Source organism: Pleurodeles waltl, chromosome 3_1 (genome assembly GCF_031143425.1).
Source record: "Pleurodeles waltl isolate 20211129_DDA chromosome 3_1, aPleWal1.hap1.20221129, whole genome shotgun sequence".
Lineage (NCBI taxonomy): Eukaryota > Metazoa > Chordata > Amphibia > Caudata > Salamandridae > Pleurodeles > Pleurodeles waltl.
In genome coordinates, this window is record NC_090440.1 from 958,040,573 (window position 1) to 958,062,037 (window position 21,465).

At 43.5% G+C, this 21,465-nt stretch overlaps 1 protein-coding gene across 1 annotated transcript in view; it reads left to right on the forward strand.

The window, feature by feature from the left end:
- The first annotated feature begins 289 nt into the window (after positions 1 to 289).
- The window catches only part of INPP5B (inositol polyphosphate-5-phosphatase B), a 738,051-nt gene continuing 716,875 nt past the window's right edge, over positions 290 to 21,465 (forward strand). Inside the window, exons 1-2 of the mRNA XM_069223977.1 lie at positions 290 to 387; positions 16,696 to 16,793. Of these exons, the coding sequence (XP_069080078.1) occupies positions 16,721 to 16,793 (73 nt within the window). The 5' untranslated portion in view covers positions 290 to 387; positions 16,696 to 16,720. The remainder of the gene's footprint in view (positions 388 to 16,695; positions 16,794 to 21,465) is intronic.

Genomic DNA, 21,465 nt, shown 5'->3' on the forward strand with positions numbered 1-21,465 from the left:
AGTTCTTTTAAACATGTTTTTGTACTCTTACCTAAATCAATGGTACTCAGTTTATGAACCATGGAGATATGAAGGGCGGTATCAGTCCTCTGGGGATTCAATCTTGTTGTGATCAGCAGCGAAGATAAAAAGGGTGTAAATTGACTCCAAAATAAAAGAAAAAGGCATAATTATATATAGAGATAAATACTGGTAACAATGAAAAAGTTTCGATTTTACTTTACTTTTTTGTTTAATTATATGTGCTGGATTATTTTTTAAAAGTGAAACAGGTAACTTTGTTTGATTCCTTAATTCTAGCCTACATGCTGTGGAAGGCATCTTGCTGGGGAAGTTGAGCAAAGAAAGTCGGCTCCTGGGCCTCGTGGAGTGCGGCGATGAGTCTGCGTGAGTGTGCTGCTCATCCTCTATCTTGATGTTTAGAGTCTATGGGCCTGATTTAGAGCTCGGCGGACAGGTTACTCTTTGCACAATGGTAAGGATATCCCGTCTGCCAAAATCTAAATCCCATAGGACATAACAGGATTTAGATTTATGTGGACAGCCTTGAATTCACTGGAAACAAACTCCAGTTGCATTTCCTCTCCTCAATCTTCACCCGCACATGCAATGAGAAGGCTGTTTTTCAGTGAAATAGAATGCAGCTCTCTCTCATAACTCAGATTGGCTGTTGCCAACCGACGAGTGTGAAGGTGTGTTTGACAAAACTGAAAATGTGTTGGTATGACTGAGGGACGAAGGATGAGGAATGAGGAGTATGGATGATTGATGAGGAGTAAGGATGATGAATGAGGTATTAGAAGTAGGAATGATGGAAGATGGATGGGAAGTAGGAATGATGGAAGAGAAGTAGGAATGAGAAGCAGGTATGAGAAGCAGGGATGATGGTAGAGAAGTAGGGATGATGGCTGAGAAGCAGGGAAGAGGGAAGAGAAGTAGGGATGATGGATAGAGGTAGGGATGATGGAAGAGAACCAGTGATGATGGACAAGAAGTAGGGATGATGGATGAAAAGTAGGGATGATGTATGATGGTTGAGAAGTAGGGATGATAGATGAGAAGTAGGGATGATGTATGATGGATGAGAAGTAGGAGTGATGGAAGAGAAGCAGGGATGATGGATAAGAAGTAGGGATGATGGATGAGAAGTAGGGATGATGTATGATGGATGAGAAATAGGGATGATGGATGGAAGCAGGAATGAGGAACAGGGATGAGAAGTAGGGATGATGGAAGAGAAGTAGGAATGATGGAAGAGAAGCAGGGAGGATGTATGTTGGATGGGAAGCAGGGAAGAGAAGTAGGGATGATGGATTAGAAGTCAGGATGATGTATGATGGAGGAGAAGTAGGGGTGATGGCTGAGAAGTAGGGATGATGGAAGAGAAGCAGGGATTATGGATGAGAAGTAGGGATGATGGATTATGGATGAGAAGTATGGATGATGGCTGAGAAGCAGGAATGTTATGCAGGGATGAGAAGTAGGGATGATGTATGATGGATGAGAAGTAGGGATGATGGAAGAGAAGCAGGGATGATGGATGAGAAGTAGGGATGATGGATGAGAAGTAGGGATGATGTATGATGAATGAGAAGTAGGGATGATGACTGAGAAGCAGGATTGAGATGCAGGGATGAGAAGTAGGGATGATGTATGATGGATGAGAAGTAGGGATGATGGAAGAGAAGCAGGGATGATGGTTGTGAAGTAGGGATGATGGATGAGATGTAGGGATGATGTATGATGAATGAGAAGTAGGGATGATGGATGAGAAGCAGGAATGAGATGCAGGGATGAGAAGTAGGGATGGTGGAAGAGAACTAGGGATGATGTATGATGAATGAGAAATAGGGATGGTGGAAGAGAACTAGGGATGATGTATGATGGATGAGAAGTAGGGATGATGGAAGTGAAGCAGGGATGATGGATGAGAAGTAGGATGATGTATGATGGATGAGAAGTAGGGATGATGGGTGAAAAGCAGGTATGAGAAGCAGGGATGAGAAGTAGGGATGATGGATGAGAAGTAGGGATGATTGATGATGGATGAGAACTAGGGAGATGTATGATGGATAAGAAGTAGGGATAATGGATGAGAAGCAGGGATGATGGATGAGAAGTAGGGACGATGTATGATGGATGAGAAGTAAGGAAGATGGGTGAAAAGCAGGGATGAGAAGCAGAGATGAGAAGTAAGGATGATGGATGAGAAGTAGGGATGTTGTATGATGGATGAGAAGTAGGGATGATGGATGAGAAGTAGGGATGATACATGATGGATGAGAAGTAGGGATTATGGATAAGAAGCAGGGATGAGATGCAGGGATGAGAAGCAGGGATGATGGAAGAGAAGCAGTGATGATGGAAGAGAAGTAGGGATGATGGATTAGAAGTAGGGATGATGGATGTGAAGTAGGGATGACGGAAGAGAAGCACGGATGATGGGTGACAAGTAGGGATGATGTATGGTGGATGAGCATTACGGATGATGGATGAAAAGCAGGGATGAGAAGCAGGGGTGAGAAGTAGGGATGAGGAGTCAGGAATGAGGATGTCCTAAAATGGATGCTGTACATGTGCAACATTCTGTTATTTCACACGGTAAAGTATTGCAACTGAAGTGTTTTGTTTGGCATTCTGACTCTTGTCGATCCCTCGCCAATAGGTCAAATATATGCCATAGGGCCTCTTTTATAGGTAGGTGGTAAACGGAAATTTGCAAAAAATCAGCAAGCGCCCATTCCACCCACCTTTACCCTGCAGTAGTGTAGAAATGGTGCCCAGGGCCCAAATGCAAGCAAAGTAAGCGGACCCAAGTCCCATTTTTTCATATCAAACAACATCCATAATTGATGTGTAGTAACCCCTTAATCACCATGCCCCTGGTGTGACTGCACAGGTTGCACCTTTTGTAGCTGTGCCCCTGTCCCGCTGCCACATTTTGAGATGAAAGAACTATTGAGTTTGTGACAGTGGAGTTTCAGCCAGTTTCACCATTAAAAACACATTCCTGGTGTTCTAGCCATTCCGGGACCCAAGGTACAATGGTGTCAGAAGACCATCTCTAATTACAACAGGGTTACTGGTGTTGATTTTATCGTACATCGGTCCACCAGGCATAGCAAGGGGGTTCACAGCAGAGATAGTAAAGTAGAAGCAATTTCCTCCAGGGGGATAGGCTCAACTCCTAGTACACCCAGAACATTATTTTTACAGTTTACAGTTTTCCAAAACAACCCCCCCCCTTTCAGGGTTGACCTGTGAAAATTAAAAAAATGCCTAGTTGTCCATCATGCTGGTATGACTTGGACAAATAAGGGTATTTTCATGTGGTGTGAGGAATCGGTTGGGGCTGATGAAAGCGGGAATAGCAGAGAGATGGGGTTTGGGGAGAGTAATACATTGAATAAATCAAATTATAATGCCTTTCTTGTAGGATTTACAATGTGCCTGGATGGTAAACTGGATGCCTCAGGGTACGATTAATCGAAAAGGGGTACAGTGCTATGTATGAGTGTGACTCTAAAACGACCTTTATTAATACTCACCAGAAGTTGTGCCAGAATTGTATTCTCTGGGTTTATAGTGGCCTGGCCTAACTCAGTAGTATTGCTCCGGTTTACAGTGGCTGACCATCACTGCTATTTTACTTAAACATTAGTGAGTCTTAGTTCTGGCCGGATCTCATGATGGGCTCTTTGGTAACGAGGGTCTGTAGGTAAGAAGCCCCAGTTCGGTTTCAAAGAGTTTATGAACAAAACGTTTCTGATGTAGCTCGTTAGCAAGCCCACAATGTAATTTTAGCACTTCATGAACATCAGAACCTGTCATTACACGTGTCTAGGTAAGAATTCCCGGATCGTATCAGATACAGCAAACCAGTTTATTTTAGGCCTTGATTGCAATGGTGGAGTAACATACCTATTGTTAAATTTATGCATGTATGTTCTACCCTAAAACTAACTTTCAGAAAATTGTGTGAAAACCTAGAAAATAAAGTTCAGCACTGAAAATGTTTGGAACGAGATGGTCTTTTTCTGTGTAAGCAATCTCGTTGTAGCACATTTTAAATGCCATCCTTTAAAGTATGAAGCAGCCAAGCATTAATGCTGTCTAATTCAACATGTTTTTGTGAGGCCAGAATCTTAAAATAATTTAAAATTGAAGAACAAGATTCTGCTTCAATCTGAAGAAAACTGACCTCTTAACCAGTCCTTAAGTCCTGCTATTAGCTCTCCATTGAGCAAGTCCAAACTCAAATTTGTGTGTGTCATGCACAAAACATATGAGGTTTCAGGATTTCTTGGATAATTTCACCCACAAGACACCCCTAGTTACGGTATCAGCATAGAAATCTGCAGATCTTATTTGGCAAGGGGCTAATTCATCAAGATGCAAAGCTGTGGCTCGTGGAGGTCACACATCCTGAGCTGAGATCCTTCTCCTGCCTACAGACCTTGGAGAGCGTCCTAGACAGATCCGTCTTCAGGGGACATGCCCTTTCTGAGACATCCCTGACCGAGACTCTCCCTACCTGTCGCACATCACATGACATGAATAGCCCATCAGACCCAAGCCTTTCCCTATCTTGTGATGAGCGTATTTGGGGGAATACTAAGCCCACTGTATCCATCCATGGACCATCCCCGATCCACCCTCTAAAGTGGCAAGATATCCTCACTTCCATAAGGAGGACCATCCTGCCACTAATATCTTATGGCAAACCCAGTGCTACACATTTGATGCAATGACAGTTCTGCACAAAACACCAAAACAAATTAACAAATGTGCATATTTTCTATCCTTTTGGTGACTATAGAGCAGAGTACACAAGCCTACAGAAACGAAGAATGTCTTGTGCATGCTGTTTGCAACAAGCTGGATGACATATTTCTTAAGAAACCAACTGAGATTTAAATCTGTATTTATACACCGCTGCTTTTAAATGCTTCCTAATTAAACGCTTGAGAGGAGAGACGATGACACACAACTGGCACAAGCAAAATATTTTCAATAATGTTGCCAACTTATTTTTGGAAACTCTCCATCCCTTCATCTGAGGAATATCGACTGCTTGGTTCAGGAACCCGTCCAATTCTAATGACAGACTAATAGCGCCCTAGAGGTCTTGAGAGCATGAAGGTACTCGAGGTACAGTTGTCTATTGAAAGCCTCTGAATCCTCGAGGCACATGTGCCTACTGAGAACTTGTTGGTCTTCGAGGTGTAAGAGCCAATCACAAACCTGTTGATCTCATCTCGGATTGTAAAAACGTACGGACAAGACAGCATTTTCCCTGCTAGCATTATGGCCCTGGAAATGGCTGGAAATGGAAATTGCTGCGTTAAGATGGGTTATTGTGGCAGATGATAGGAAGCAATAGGTTAACGGGGAATGGTTTTGTTATTGAATGGTGCATAATTACAAATCCAAGAATCATTGAATCACTTTACTTTTTCAAGTGTGACTTTCGCCATTTTTTTCAACTTTAACAGATGAAAGTTAGCACTTGGTAGCCACCCTAATCTTGGGATTTCGACTCAATGTCCCAAAAAGGTGTTGATTCAAACGTCTCTCTGAAGTTGGGCGGACCAAATTCCTAAGTAAACTCTGCTCACAATTTTAAGTATACTTTGGTGAAAGTCGGGAGAAGTTGCTGTCTCGCCAGGGTGGAAAGGCAGGGGACAGCTTGTTAGACTGTGTAATGGACGGGCCATCTTGTGAACGATGCCACAATAGATTCTCAAACCCCAGCCCTGGATAAAGAGAGCAGGTTTTTGTCTCTGCACTGGAGGGCCCATTCAAAAGTGACTAGTCACATGATTTTCAATCTTCTAGCAGGTCTTATTTTAGGTTTCGCCTACTGTTAGCTTTAATCGGCTGTTGCGAAAGACATACTGTGTACGGTACCATTACTTAGAGTAGGTTTTGGGATGGGCCATTGGTAATGATTGGTTGACTTTCGTCTCTATCTCATGTGCTTGCTTCTTATGCAAAGGATTTATTTATTTTTGTTATGGTTGTCCCTCCCGTGGAACATAGCTGTTTTACTGATGGGATAAGTTGCAGTTTTCCACTGCTCATATTAATCGAACTACGTTTTTCTTTTTCTACCAGCACTCTCTGGGAGTGCGTGTGCTTTCTTACACTCTCCCTGTGTGCAGCTCTCACTCACATCCCTTTCCAGACTCTGTACTGTTTCCCCAGCTATTGGTTCTATCAGACAGCCTCATACTTCTCGCCTTTGTTTAAAGATTCTCTACCTCCATTCACAGCTCCACTGTTGCTCCTTCTCATCGCTAAGCAGTGTACAGTTGCTTCCCCTACCCTCCTGCAACTGCAGCTCAGAATCACCCTTTACCTTTTTTGTATTTTTTTATTTTTTAAGGCCCTGGCTGCCTCAATTTGTTCACGGACCTTCCTCTTCTCTATAGCGCACTATTGTGACTTCATTTTTTTAACTTACCACTCCTAGATTAGTGTCTGCATTTTTAGAATGGTGAATTAAAAGTAAAAAAAAATGGCAGCTGCAGTGTTATGACACTTTCATGATGACACATGCCATCATGCTATGGCAGGTACATTGGCTTTTCTTTTTGCATTTGCTTATGCTTTTCACCATCAGCAACAATCCATATTCTTTTTCGTTGATGATGTCCAATATCAGCAACAAGTAGTGGCAAAGCCAAAAGGGTATCTAATGCCTTTAAAAGGCGAGACCTATTGGAGTTGCAAATGCTTACTTCTACTGATTGGCATTTGCTGCCACAACAGAAAAGCCTTTGAGAATGCTCATTTATAAAATCAGTGCTATTCTTCCATGCCGTAAGCAGCATTACTATCCCACATAGTGGTGACAACAAATTACTCAAATAAGCAGTGGCAAAGCCAATAGGTCTGGCTTATGAGAGTGCTTTTTGTGTCACTGATATGTTTAGGTACTCAGTCATCCTACATGTACTCTCTCACTCATCTTTGCCTTCATGCATCCATTAGCCTATCTACTGACTCAATTTACTACAACATGGGGAATTTATCGGGGGGAGGGAGGTAGAGGCCACGTAGAGCTCCCGTCATGCTCTGTGGTTGAATCGCATCCAGAGGATAGTAAGATGGCCGATCTAGAAGCAGTTCTGAGCAGCACCCCGAGTAGAGAGGCTTGATGTAGTGACTCACAAGTGATCGTAGCATGCAAAATACTTTATGCAATCAGAGCGGATTGTAGTTAACCTTTGGAGCGCCTGACTGGCCGAATCGTGGTGGGAGATGGTGCTGAGCAGCAAGAGGCGTGGTCTCTTGAGCATGGTGCAATCTGTGGAGTTAAGTGGAGGGGGTGAAGAGAAGACCTCCGTAAGGATGCACCATAATTCATCCCGGGAATCCCCGTGCCGGGAGATGGTTTCACGCAGGTGAGCGGCGCAATTCAGTGAGCCGTGACCATCGAAAGTCAGGTGCAGAGCAGAGGAGGAGAAGAGAAGATACCAGTAAGCACTCAGCGTCTTGCCAGCGAGGGTTGGCTGTGCTGCTAAGGCATCAACCAGCTGACAAGCAATAAGACTAGCATATGGAAAGAATTGAGGACATTTTGACCAGTTCTAAAGTACTGCCACTAAAATTGTTATTACTGTTGTATGTTATTACATGCCTCCAAGAAAGCAGCCAACTGTTTCCAAAGCGCACCACCTCTCCCTCCCGCACTCACTGCCAAATAGCTTAGCCATTGGTGCTTTTAGAGGCCCCTTACTGAGCCTCCTATCCTGTCTCAGAAGCACGCTGCAAACCCCGCAATATAGCAGTAGTAGGGTGCGCCATGACGTTTTCCTTATAACAACATAATATAAACTGCTATATACAAGTAAAGCGTCAACCAGGCAGCACCTGTGATACCCAGTGAACGTCTCTAAGGAGCTCAGTGCTCATTTAAAAAAATCTTATTTCATATCTGATATCCCTACTTTTTTCGATTCAGGGGATCCAGGGCTCACATAGGATTTGAAGCAACCTGTAGGGTGGCTCTAGGCTGCCCTGCAGGTGGAGAGACAACCTAGAGGAGTGGCAGAAGTGGTCTGCGTAGCACAGATGTGGCTTGGGACACTCTAGTATCTTTCCAGCATCACTCTGATGAAGACCGTGAAATACATTATGCTATCCATTTCTCAAGATGGTTCATCAAAGCCACACGCTACGGGCAAGGCTATAAAGGCCATAAAAATGAAGAATTTGTCTCCTAGGACAAGAAGGCAAAAACCAGGCCCAATCAAAGAAGCTCACCTTGCGGCCTCTCTAAAGGAGTCACAGGAGCTGCGTGAAAGCCAGATTTCACAGGGAACTCTCTGTACTGGCCCGAACACACCAAGGCTACAAGAACCAGTGATGTCTCAGACTTTGTCAGCACCAACGCCAATTGTTGGTATGGACGAGGCAAGTTCTATCCTTAAGGACCATCCAAGGCTTTTGTGCAATACTCTCGACTTCCCTCTGCCTTCCAGTTTTGCAATTGTCGAACATTCCAAAGAGAAGCCTTCATTTGCCTTGTATTCAATGAGCAATCCTAAAGGGGCGGAGAAAGAGAGGGTTATATCTGAATCCAATGATTTAGGCCTGACCATCACAAATACAGTATCATGTGATCACAACACACCCTTCCTTAGTGTTGGTGTTGGAAAATGAAGACAACCTAACACAGGCGTCAACTAATGCGTCTATTATTCCAGTGGAGAAGTCAGTGGTCTCAAGTCCATTTAGACCACTTGAACACTAGTTAGACATGTTGTCAGTGGAAAGAATGCTCAACCAGATTCTTAAGGAACTACAGGATGTGAAAACATTGCAGGAAACACAGAAAGACCAACAAGCAGCTGGGTCAGATAAATGCTAGCATACTTCATCTTTCCTCCTGTGTTTCTGAGAGAGAGCAGAGGGTTTGTGATTTGGCAGATGCAAACAATAAGTGTGAAACTGAGGCATCACAAATCCAGGCAGAGCTTGAAGAGCTCCAGTTAAAACGTGATGAAGCCGAAAATCGATCTCAACATTCAAACATAAGGTTAGTAGGAATTCCTGAAGATTAAGAAGCAACATCCACAGTTACCAAGGTAGTCTCAGATCTCATCTATAAGCATATCCTTCCTGGTAAGGCTGCAGCAAATACAGATCTCACAGTTATGCAGGCTTTTAAGGTACCAGTGACAAGATCCTCAAACCTGAAATACCCACGCACTATTCTAGTGAACTTTGGAGATTCCAGATTCAAGGAGCAGATTTTATCACATGGCTATAGAACTAAAAACTACAACTCCGGGGACAATTTTTCCTTTTGAGTTTTTTCTGATATGTCCATAGCAGCCGTTCAGGGTTGGAGAGAGTTCATTGGCTTTATCAACAACTTCAAAAAGCTAGGGGCATCAGCAGGTATAATTCAGCAATCGAAGCTTAAAGTGCTTCATAAGGACCAGGTCCAAATCTTTCAAGGTATTGAGCAGGCAAAAGGTTTCTTATTTTCACTAAAAAACAATAATGCCAGCAAATATTGGTGAAGCAGGCTTTAGGCTAATTAACAACATTGGGCTCTCAGTGTCAGCTAGAGATGAAGGGTGGTAGCAGTGAGCCCAGCATAATGCTTCACCAGTAAGCTTTGTTTGTTTTGGTCTATCTGCTATTTCTTTTTGAATGCGGGTTCCAGGAGTGCTATGTCAGTGCAATTTATTCTAGGGGTTTGGTGGGGGGAGTGGTTTGAGGGGCACAGAGGTGGGAGGTGTGCTGCTGGAGAGGGAGGCCACGATGGGTTGGGCCTTTTTGGGTTCAGTGGCGGTTGGGACACAGTGGGGCTCAGGCTCTGGATCAGGTGGGAGCAAAAAAGCAAGTGGGTAATTAGACTAATATTCTTCTTTTTTGGTGTTCTGAAGTAGGGTTTTCAGTCGCATGGTTGGGTCCATCAGGTGAAGAGCATCCAATCACTAGGCAACTACCAAACCCGAGAAATGATATTGGGCCAGATAGATAAGATGTCCAACCCGTTGCTTAACAAAACCTTTAAGATCGCTTCATGCAATGCAAATGGGCTTAACTATTCGAACAAATATAGAGCCATACTACCATGGGTGAGATCGTCTCAGGTCTAGGTAATTCTATGTCAGGAAACCCATTTTAAGCAGCAGGCAAAGCTGCCAAGAACTCCTGGTTTAATTTCAATTTTCTTTTCACATCAGTCAGTGCGGTAGTGCGGGGGTAGAGGTTTTTATAACCCCTGAATTCCAGGGAGAAGTCTATTTGCTATCTGAGACCCTCATGCCAGATGGATAGTGATTAGTGTCAAAACAAAGTTCCAGGATGTCCTTTTGACAAGCTTTTATGGTCCTATACAAGACCAGACCACTTCTTTGCAGGAACTTTACGATCTCTCGATTACACCTCCTGGTCTCTTGATTTTTGGGGGTGATTTTAACATAATACAAGACATAGAGCTAGATGCATCATGTAAGAATAAGTATCAAAACAAACCAATTTCTAGCCCAATTTATTTGCGATCTGGCTCTCTAAGACCCTTGGAGCCTGGCCCACCCACAGCCCCCAGAATTCACCTGCTTTTCCAGAAGGTTTCATTTGGCCTCTAGGATTGCTTTACTTTTAGTTTCTCACCAACTGGACAGGGGTGGCTCAAGCATTGTATCTAACCTTTTTGTGAACCACCCGTGGTCCATTGTATACGCCAGTACGACAGGTAGAGCGACCAAGGTGGACATTAGATAAGTCTCTGTTGGTGAATGAGGGGCGAATTTCAGCTCTAAGATTCTCGGTTATGGAATTTGTACACAATAATGCTGGATCTGCTTCAATCTTTGCAATATGGGAGTCATGCAAGGCATTCACTGGGGGGAAGCCATCTCCTATAAGGCACAGCTAAATAAGCGAAGGAAAGAAAAAACTGCTATTCTTCAGCAGGAGCTCAACCAAACCATAATTGTCTGTCAGATTGTCCATGACCAAGCTTCAGGGGCCCGAATCCAGGAAGCAGGTCCTACCTACGACAACACTTTTTATCCCAGGAGGTAGTTAACCAAAACAAATGCTTTCAACTATATTATGAGGAAAGCAAGCATGTGGGGAGGTTCTTTGCTTGCTCTGTTAAAAAGAGTCAAAATGCTTTAGCTATTAAATCCAAATTTGATGAGGCCCAGGCACTAATTGTCAACCGACCTGATGAAATCAATAATGCATTTTTAGCACATTATACTAAACTTTACACTCCAGCAACAGCAGTTAGTGCCCATCAAATAAATGATTATTTAGATTCAGTTATTCTACCCAGTCTCAGAGACCAGCTCCAGGCATCTTTATTGTCACCAATGAGTTTGAAAGAAGTAACCACAGCTATTAAGGGCTCTTCTAATGGGAAGGCCTGTGGAAAAAACGGACTCCATGCTGAATTATACAAAGTTCTTACAGAACAGACTGCTGGGACACTAGCTTCACTATTTAACGCAATGTTTGAGGGTGGGGAGGTCCCCATTTCCTTTACTAGAGTGGTGATAGTCAGCTTCCTCAAGAAGAGCAAGCCTGCAGAAAAACCTGATTAATACCGCCTGATTAGTATTCTTAATAATGATTATAAGTTATTTATGAAGATCTGTGCGGCTAGAATCACCCCGTCAATTCAGGGTCTCGTTCATGGTGACCAGTGCAGTTTCTTGCTGGGGATAACTATTTCCATCAACACCAACTTTATGCTACAGGCCATAGATAATTTTCCCAAACAGAAGAATAATGCCGAGGTAATTATGCTTGATGCAGAAAAAGCATTGGACCTGGTTCAATGGGAAGTACTGTTTTCAATTCTGCATGGGTTCAGTTTCCCCCATAAGTTTGTAATGGTACTGCAAAGTCTCTACCAAAAGGCTGAGGCTAGAGTTTTAAGTCATTCATGTGTAGCTGGTACCGTAGCTATATGTTGCGGGACTCACTGGAATGTCCTGTGTCCCCGGTGCTTTTTGCGTTATTTATTTAGCCCTTGGCTGCTATTTTGAGGCAAGATACATCTATCAAGCCCCCCTGTCAAGAGCTCCCAAACTCAAATTATTCACAGACGATGTTGTATTTTGCAGCAGAGCCCCAGAAGATTGCACGAGCTTTCACTCACATTAAGACTTTTTCTGACCTGGGAGGATAAGGGTGTCAACCATACCAAGTCCGAGGCACGTTGGTTCAATAGCAGCGAGTCAGTATTGCCATTAGAAATGCATGCTAATTTTTGGGCTTTATGCCACGAAATGGGTGTATATGTTTCTCACAATTTGGCAGATCTCTATTAACTAAATTATCTGTCCAACCTTAAGAAAGCTCAACCTCTTTTAAACAATTGGCAAAAAATGTAATTGACCGTGATTCGTCATACCGCACTGGTCAAAATGATGATACTCCGATTGTTTCTTTTTATCTTCACTAATGTAATGTTCAAAGCAACTCAGAAATTTTTCAAGGAAGTCAAACAGATGCTCCATCAGTTTATGTAGGCTAATGAAAAACTTCGAACCAAGCTTGAAACACTTCAGTTAGCTGTCAAAGATGATGGTCTAGCTTTACCACATTTCAAGAAATATTATGAGGCTTTATATCTGGATTAGGACATTACGGCGACTATGTCTGGAAAATCCAACAACAACTTTTATTTTAAGCAGATGCTGTTCGAGGATAATTTTCAGCTTTCCCATTCACCTAAAATTCCACGGCTTCTGAAGTGTACTAGGTACAAATTCCCCTATTTTGTTTGGTCCCTAGGTGTTGAATTCCATCAGGGGTACCATTTTTCTCTATTTCATGTTTTAATTCCGCTGTGGGAATCTGAGGCATTGGGCCTCCAGATGCCGGCGAAAACTATAGTGGATTGTGAAATTTAATGACTTTATGCTAGGCGGGAATGTTAAGACATGGGGGCTACTTAAGGCTAATAATCAAGCTATTCCTGATTCCTTAATCCTTTCTTATTTGCAAATTTCCCATTTCATCCATTCAATGCTCTCATCAACCCATAATTCAACTGAGACACTCACAATCTCCCAAGCACTCTTTGTAGTGGGCCAACTAGGGGTGGGAAACTGATTTAGTATCCTCCAGCAAGAGCTCCAGGAAATAATCATCCCTTCGGCTCTAAACAGGATCGAGGCAGCTACTGGGTGGAGGATTGACTCACAGCCACAGCGCTGGAAGCAGTGTAACACACTCTCCTATGAAGCTCTAAGGGTTGCTATTTTTTTAAAACGGCTTTCTATACAAAATGGATGCACTACTATACACCCCTTCATGTTTCTAAGATGTTCCCTCGCTGTCACAGGAATGTTTTAAATGTCATCAGAGTGTGGGAGACTGGTTGCATGTCTGTTTCTGTTGTCCGGTTTTAACTGGGTTTTGGGATAAGGTTTTCCAATGGCTTAAATATGCTGAATTCATCTCAGTGTAATTTTTCAGACACCAGGACATATTCTTCCGGACCTGCACATTGTATGACTTAGTTTAGAGCAGCAACTTGCAGGCGGCAAGGGGGCATTGTTATTTTAAATTCCAGCTGGGCCAGTGCTTAATTTGTGCTTGTTGTTTCCGGCGCTGAGCACCGGCACTTATTTGTGAGGGTCAGGGCTTATTCTTATGCCTCAAGCATTTGCTGCGAGCAAAAGACACATATGTGAAAGACGGAAGAAGGAAAAACTAAAAAGCGTCATAAAGGGAGAAAGTAGAAAGTTGCAGGATGAGGTGAAGGGGCAGGGGTGGCCATAAATGGATTGAAGAGGCCCGCGATGGCTTCAGGATTACGCTGCCTCAGTATTCAGTGCTGGCTGGTTTAATTAGAGCAGCCTCGAGTTTAAGAGAAGGGCTTTGAGCACCGGCACCTCCTAATTTACAAATTAAGCACTGAGCTGGGCCCAAAAGAAAGGCCTAATTTATGAGGCCAAAACGTATCCTTTTATTCCAGTATCCTGGCTGGGAGCAATCTGGAGCCTCACATCTAGATGCAAATGCACTGGAGGGGAAAAAAGGCACTGTGCTTGTTTTTACTTGACAAGTACTTAAAATAAACATGCTTTTGACTATATAATCTCTATCCTTTCACTCTAAGAGTGTCAGATGTGTTGGTCTGTCCCACTAGTCGCACAAATAGCAATGTACATAACACTATTTTTTTGGTTTCTTTTATAGCACTACGCATCCAAATGCAGGGTGTCAGAGCGCTTTACATCACATGCACACATTATACATTGTCATTAAAAATCTGTCAGCTGCATGTTGCATGGTGTGCTATGCAGGAGACATATTAACCCTCTATGCTACTTTGATTCAAAACTGGAACCAGATAAACACAGATCCCTGCAGCAAACTGGTTAATCTCCAGTATTATTTTACCATTATTATCATTCCCTGAGATTTGCTGTGCACACATAGATCTCCGAGGAAAGTGCCTTAGCCCCATGAGATATTTTAAGACTTTGCAACCAATTAGGCAGAACAGATTTACAGCTAAATTTCTTCTTGTTGTCACTTTCCTTGTGGTAGAGCTTTAAATTATGAATGCATAACCTGAGGCCCAGATTTTGCGTCCGGTTGTGTCACTTTTTTGACAAAGCCCAACACAATATCTTGTTTGTAAATATTGTAATGCACTCAAGTGTACTCACGATAGACCTGCTAAACAAATGTGTGAGATCTTAAGACCTGATGTCACTAAATATGATGTCACTTCCTGTGAGATAATAGGTTGTAATACCATTTCCTGTAATATCACGTGGGCTGTCACACACCATGATGTCCCACTATGATGTCACGCACCACGATGTCACTTGCATACTGCCGAACTTGGTTAGTCACCCCACTTCTTTTTTTTAGGATTTGTGCCCTGTTAATCATGGAAGGAGAGTGTGTTGAGACTGCAATACATTCCTCATAACCAACTTGCTAACATTTGTGCTGCTGCTAGAGAAATACAAACTCTGTAAATTAGCTAGTTGTCTAAGACACTTTAACTGCATTACAGTACCATTTATATGCCCCCGAAAATTCAAGCTTAGGTAGTCATGCTGCTGCGGGCTCAGACAGCTGTAAAAATAAAATAATCATAGTTGTGTGGAGGGGAAAGCCTTTTTTGTGTGGAAACAAGCAGCTTCTGTCCAATCAAAACGTGTACCCCTGACTACCAACATTTGAGCTGAGCTCATGCCCTTCGCTGTACTACTCCTGAAAGCTCTTCTTTAGGTTGACCACATTATGTCTGACGACAGCTGCACTGCCATGCTAGACTGAAAAAATGCTAAAGGTGGCATTTTTTTCAGTGTACGTAGGGCGATCCAGCTGAAAAAATAAGTCATTTTTTTACTGGGGAACAGAAAACCATCGGATAACTGACGGAGGTAAGGTACGGTTTTGATGCCTGCATGTAGTGTCGCACCAGTGACGGAACTGGCCTCAGGCACTACCATAACTGGTTCATGGAATGGGGGGAGGATTTTGTTAGTTCCCCCGCCTTTGTGTTAATTGATGTGAGTGGCCATCAGTCACGTGAGATCGGAGTATAAAATAGAGTGTGCCTGCAGGCGGGGCCAGGGAGGACAGATAGCGAGGTAGTAAAGACGTCTGACCTGCCTGCTGGCGATTATGCAACAAACACCGTGTCTGTCTCATCTTTATCGCCGCGGCGAGCATTCGTCACCAACGAAACCAAAACACAAGGTTTGTCCACTGCTGTAAGACACAACACCTGCACATAACACTATAAAGTTGTAGACACTTAAAGCAATTACATAACATGAAAAGCGCGCTCTAGTGACCCTTCCTGCGGGACTAGAGCACGTCGATATCAACAAAGAAGCTCTGTGGTGAATTCTGTAATGAGGATTGCGCCATCAGAGTTCTGCCCATAGCACATTCCAGGTGGAGAATGTCTTATGTCTATGTAGGTGTTGCTGATGAAAATGAGGGCCCAACTTATATTCTTCTATGGGTTTTAGGTCACCTTTGAGGGGACAGTTTCGGCAGGGCCCAGAAGTGTTCCTCAGACATCCTTAGGTTGGGGTCCTGAGCCCCTGTCCAATTCAATGTGACTTTAGGATATTGTTCACACTTCCGTGTGTAATTTGAGGGGGTAATGGTCCATTTATGAAGGAGTGCAAACTATGACTGTGTCCACATCATCAGTGCATCTCTGGGCCTAAACTAGTGCCGAAGGAAACCTGCACCTAACAGCTGATGCGAGGGAAGATTGCAAGGTTTATTGATGCCGCATGCAAAAATGTACTTTTGGCTAGGCTGTACCATTAAACTATCCCCTTCTCCCTCAGAAAAGCACTGTGTTGGCAGCTTGAATAAAGTGCCACCGCTGGTGACTCTCAAATAAGGGAAAAGTATTTCCTCGCCTTGGGAATTCGCAGACTTTATTGTCAGGGACCACCGAACCCTGGTCACTGACAGTCTGAGCCAACAGCAGGGCATCTCAAGAGCACAATGAAGCAGTGAGTGGAGCTTGCTACATGGCAGCACATGGTATCGTGCACCCTGTATACAGACAGTGGTCTGCCGTGCACCCCCCTACATACCTCGCCTCCAGGTGTCTTTGCTATCTCTTTCAATTTGGTACAATGCACATTATATACATACATTTTACACAAAATAACAGCAGAAACATGGTAACAGTTACTGTCTCCTTAACTCTTGTAGGATATTTCTGTATACACACAGAAGAATGGCCATAACAGGCGACGACGTGACACTGGATTTCATTGTACCGATCACAGAGGACTTCACCATTGAGGAAGGTAAGGCTCCCACGTCCTTAAATGGAGTTCATGTGTCATATACATGTCTTGGGGCATGTTGTAGACCCGTCGTATTACATACATACTCAAGAACAGCCACAAGGAGTGCATAATGCCAGGCTTGATTTGCATCTCAGGCCTGACGCATAGCGTGCACACAGCAAGTCCTATGATATGCATGTGGCAAGCCTAGGCTGTGCAAAGGGCCTATCTCATGGTGTGTGCAAGGCAAGACTCGCTACGTGTGCATTGCTTGTGTCATGTTGTGCGCAAGGGCAGGATCATGATGGACACAAGGGTCCTCGATTACCATGCAAAAGACTAGTCTGCTAGTGAGTACAAGGCCAGTATGATGGCATGCTCAATCCCAGTGTGTGGAGTGCGTGTATCATATACATGTCTCGGGGCATGTCGTAGGCCCATTGCATTACATACATACTCAAGAACAGCCGCAAGGAGTGCATAATGCAAGGCTTAATTGAATTTGTGTGTGAGGCCTGTTGCATGGCGTGCACAAAGCAAGTCCTATGACATGCACGTGGCAAGCCTCAGCTGTGCAAAGAGCCTACCTCATGGTGTGTATGTAAGGCAAGACTCGCTGCGTGTGCATTGCTTGTGTCATGTTGTGCACAAGGGCAGGATCATGATGGGCACAAGCATCCTTGATTACTATGCAAAAGACTAGTATCCTAGTAAGTACAAGGCCAGTATGATGGCATGCTCAATCCCAGTGTCATAATGCGCACAAGACAGTTTCATGGTGAGTGCAAGGATGGCCTCCAAACAAGCATGCATAAAGACAGTCTCAGAGCCCACACCTAATTTGAGCCGTTAGATGCAGGTGGGGCCCACCGCCACTCATTTGGGGTCTGGCATTTATTTTAACTCACTAGACTTTGTCCCAGATCAAGGGAGAGAAAACCAAAAAGGGGGGGAATGATGAAGAAAGAGGAAGATGGAAAAACAGTGACAAAGAAACAGAGCAATGATCTGAAAGAGTAAAATAAAAGGGCAGGGAGGATGTGGTGGTGGAAGAAAGAGGCACAATGTGGAATCTAGAGTTCACAATCTTGGTATCCGGCACCCCTGGCTTTCCAATGTGCTGGCCACAGGCTTCAGAACAATACTTTGGGCTCATATGCTTTCACAAATGAAGTCCTGCTTGTAGCATATGGAAAGATAGTCTAACGACCCTCAAGACCATTTTTTGTGTGTGTAGAGCCAGTGTCATGGGCTTGGGAACAGTAGGATTTACTCCTCTCGCCAAATTTTTGAGTGGAGTGTGCGGGGAGTAATATCCCCCACCCTCCAGATTTTGCAGTTGAAACTGAAGATAAACAGTTGCAGACAGAGCATGTCTCTCTGAAGCAATGCTGCAGATCGCCTGACGCCTTGAAGCGCTGTAATCTTAGGAGCAAACTGTTGGATCTGCAAGATCTTTGTTTTTGTTAATTATTTAATTGTGGTCATTGAAGCTTTGAACCGCTCCTAAAGTCATTTTGTTTGTGAAGCCCGGAGAGCCAGCAGAGTAATATTTTGCAGTTCTGCAATACCAGCGCATGTGACAAAGCTGGTCACTGCAGGGGTCTTAAAACTGTAATATGCGCCACTTCCTCAAGTCTCATCATATAATTTTCACAGCCTCGTTACCGGCCCCACATTGTGTTCTTCTCTGTAGTATGTGTGATCATCTTGTTTCATTTGTGCAATTAAGTGTTGATAATATTGACCAGCAAACAGTGAAAAAAGACTGAGGCAGCCAGAAACTTAAATTTCAAAGCTGTATTTCATGTAATGTCAAGCTTATGTTAGCCAAGGTGACCATGGTGCACTTTAGGCCCTGGGTACATCTCAGGGGGAGTGGTGAAAAGTAATAAAGAACACTTACCAGATCCTAGAGAACCAGACGATCATCCAGCAGGGATGGGCACTGCCTGGAGGTAAACCAACGTGAATAATTCTCCATGTTTGGCGGATTTACATAAACTGAGCTTCACATAAGCTGTGAAACTGAGGTGTAGGGATTGATGAGCAGTTTGATTTGCAAGTGGTAAATTCACAAACTCCAAGCTGAGATCACGGGTCCTGCACCACATTTAACAGAATAAAGACAAAGAAGACCGACATCTATGTTTTTTCAACAGGTATGTATTTTAATTTTCGCTCCTATCATTTTCATATGCCCGCTCAAAAGTGAACAGCTCTTGTCACAAATGATTTAAAAAATGCTTTAGCATTTTAAACCTTTGGTTGAACAGTTAGGGAAAACGAAATAACTTACGCTCAGAAAAATTCTGTACATCATTGACTCAGTGGCAAAACTGATGTCTAGTCTCTGATGACACAGGTCCAGGAGGAGAATTCATGATCAAGCCTGACCTCTCTGCTCCCACCAGACACTCCGATTTAGGCAACCCTAGGATAGAGCTAAAAGACCAATGCTGCTTGCAGGCATCTTTCCCATCCATCTAACCCCAAACCCACATCGGCCGTTTTTTTGTAAAACAGTATTTACTTACATACAGGGCACCATTTACTTGTCCTTCATACTTATTTATCATTGTTGCTGCGTACGTACTCCCTAATACCATTCTCACCTGCTAATAAAATTTGGAAACTGGTCGGTGGGAACATCACTCTGGCTGTCTGAAAACAGAAAACAAACTATTTGTGGTCATGGCTGCATGAATGACCAGTGTGCCGCCCCTAGACCGTTCCCTCTGTGTGTTCCACAAGTGCCTTGGTTTTGACTCCTGAAACCTGCAAAAGGTGCTTTTTTCTCTGGGAAAAGAACACAGGCCCATTTCTTTGACAATTCTTTTTATTGAATTTTAGAAACAAACAACACATAACCACTGTCGCTAGTATTTATAAATGCCATTGGCACAGACATAATGAGAAAGAAAAGAATCGGACAACACCATATTGTCATTGCTGTATCAGTTATCCCCTTTGGGGATTATATTCCTTGCTATATCAGCCAACATAATTATGCTACATTTCACATATAACATTAAAAGCCCACTTTATACCACATCCAACCGACCTACACTCTAGAATGCGTCAGAAGACAACCCGGGCATCATAAACCCACTTCTCATGGATGCTACACAAGTACATACATTCTAACCACCCTGAACTCGTCGGAAGATCAGTCTGTCTCCAATGTTAAGCAATGTCTCACTTGGCAATGACAAGCCCCGATCTAAGTAGCGTCCTTTCTACGTGTGTGTATCTTTCATCTTCCACTATGCCCAGTAAGGCTATCTTGAGAGTCTAATCAAGAGGTCTTTCCAGTGTAGCTTCCAGCGCCTCCCGGATGTAGACTAAAAGGGGGCACAGGGCTCCTCAGCTCCTTGAGTGTGGAGGAAATCTCCTTCTGCTGCTATACAGTGAGACATTTTGGAGTAGGGCTTTTATTCATATATCACAGGTAGTATGGGGTAAAGTAGACAAGGTGGAGGTATTTGAATTGAATGAGTCTAAGGGCCTGCTTTAGAGCTCAGCAGACAGGTTACTCCATCACAAAGGTGACGGTTATCCAATTGGCCATTTTGCAAGTGCCATTGCTCATAATGCACTTATAATACAGTAGATGGGATATCTGTCACATTTGTGACTAAGTAACCCATCCACGAACTTTAAATCAGTCCATAAATCTTGCTGAAATTGCAGCCTTTCAGGAAGCCAGACATGCCATCATTCACAAGGTTTTGAGCAAACCAAGGTCCTGTTCCCTTTTATGCCTCAGGTCAGGGCAGGAGTCTAAAGTGTTCATAACTAACGTTTTGCATATAGTGGAGACTTGGCCACAGTCAGGCAAATGGGACATGGGCACTTTAGTGTTTAAAGTGATGTAATCAGTGAGATATATTGTGTCACAGAGGTAAGGGTCGAATGCATGCCTATGGTGTAAATAGCGAAAGATTGGGACGTCTCAAGCCCTAATTCAGGCTGAAGTTCTTCATAGAATCTCAACTCTGTGGTACCAAACACTTGCCACGAGGAATACATTCCCAGCGTCCCATCGACCAAATCCCTCCGGGGTGGTGACTTGGGGCAGTTGGGTACGAGACTAAAGTGGAGTCTCACATGTGAGCCTCTCCTCAGACTGAGAAGATTAAATGAGGATCGCCAGTTGGGTGCCAGACCATATTGGAGTCTCACATGTGAGTCTCTCCTCCCACTGAGAAGATTAAATGAGGATTGCCACAATCATAGGACAGTTATAGTGGAAAGGGGTATAATATGTGGCTTTTTCGTGTCATTGATGTAGTGCTGAGGGGATCTATCCCCTACTAGGAATGGCTCCAGTCTATAGGCTGGGTCAGCCACATAACTATAGATCCAGTCATTCATAGCCAGAAGAAGGGATGCTATATAATAGGAGGTGATCTCTACCATCGCTAGGCTGCCTTTGTACGTTGCTTCACAACACTTTGCAAATAATAACATGTGTGGCCCCCCGTCCCATATGAATGTAGTAAGTAATTATGTACAAGAGGCAAAAACCTCTCTGGGATGTATCTCTAGTGATTCTGCAGCTGATTCAAGATTTTGGGAAGGACAATCCTCTTAATTAGTGCCACCTGTCCCGTCAATGTGAGGGTTGGAGTTGACCACTGTTGCGTATCCTGTCGGATGGCGTTCAATAGAGGTGTTATGTTTGCTA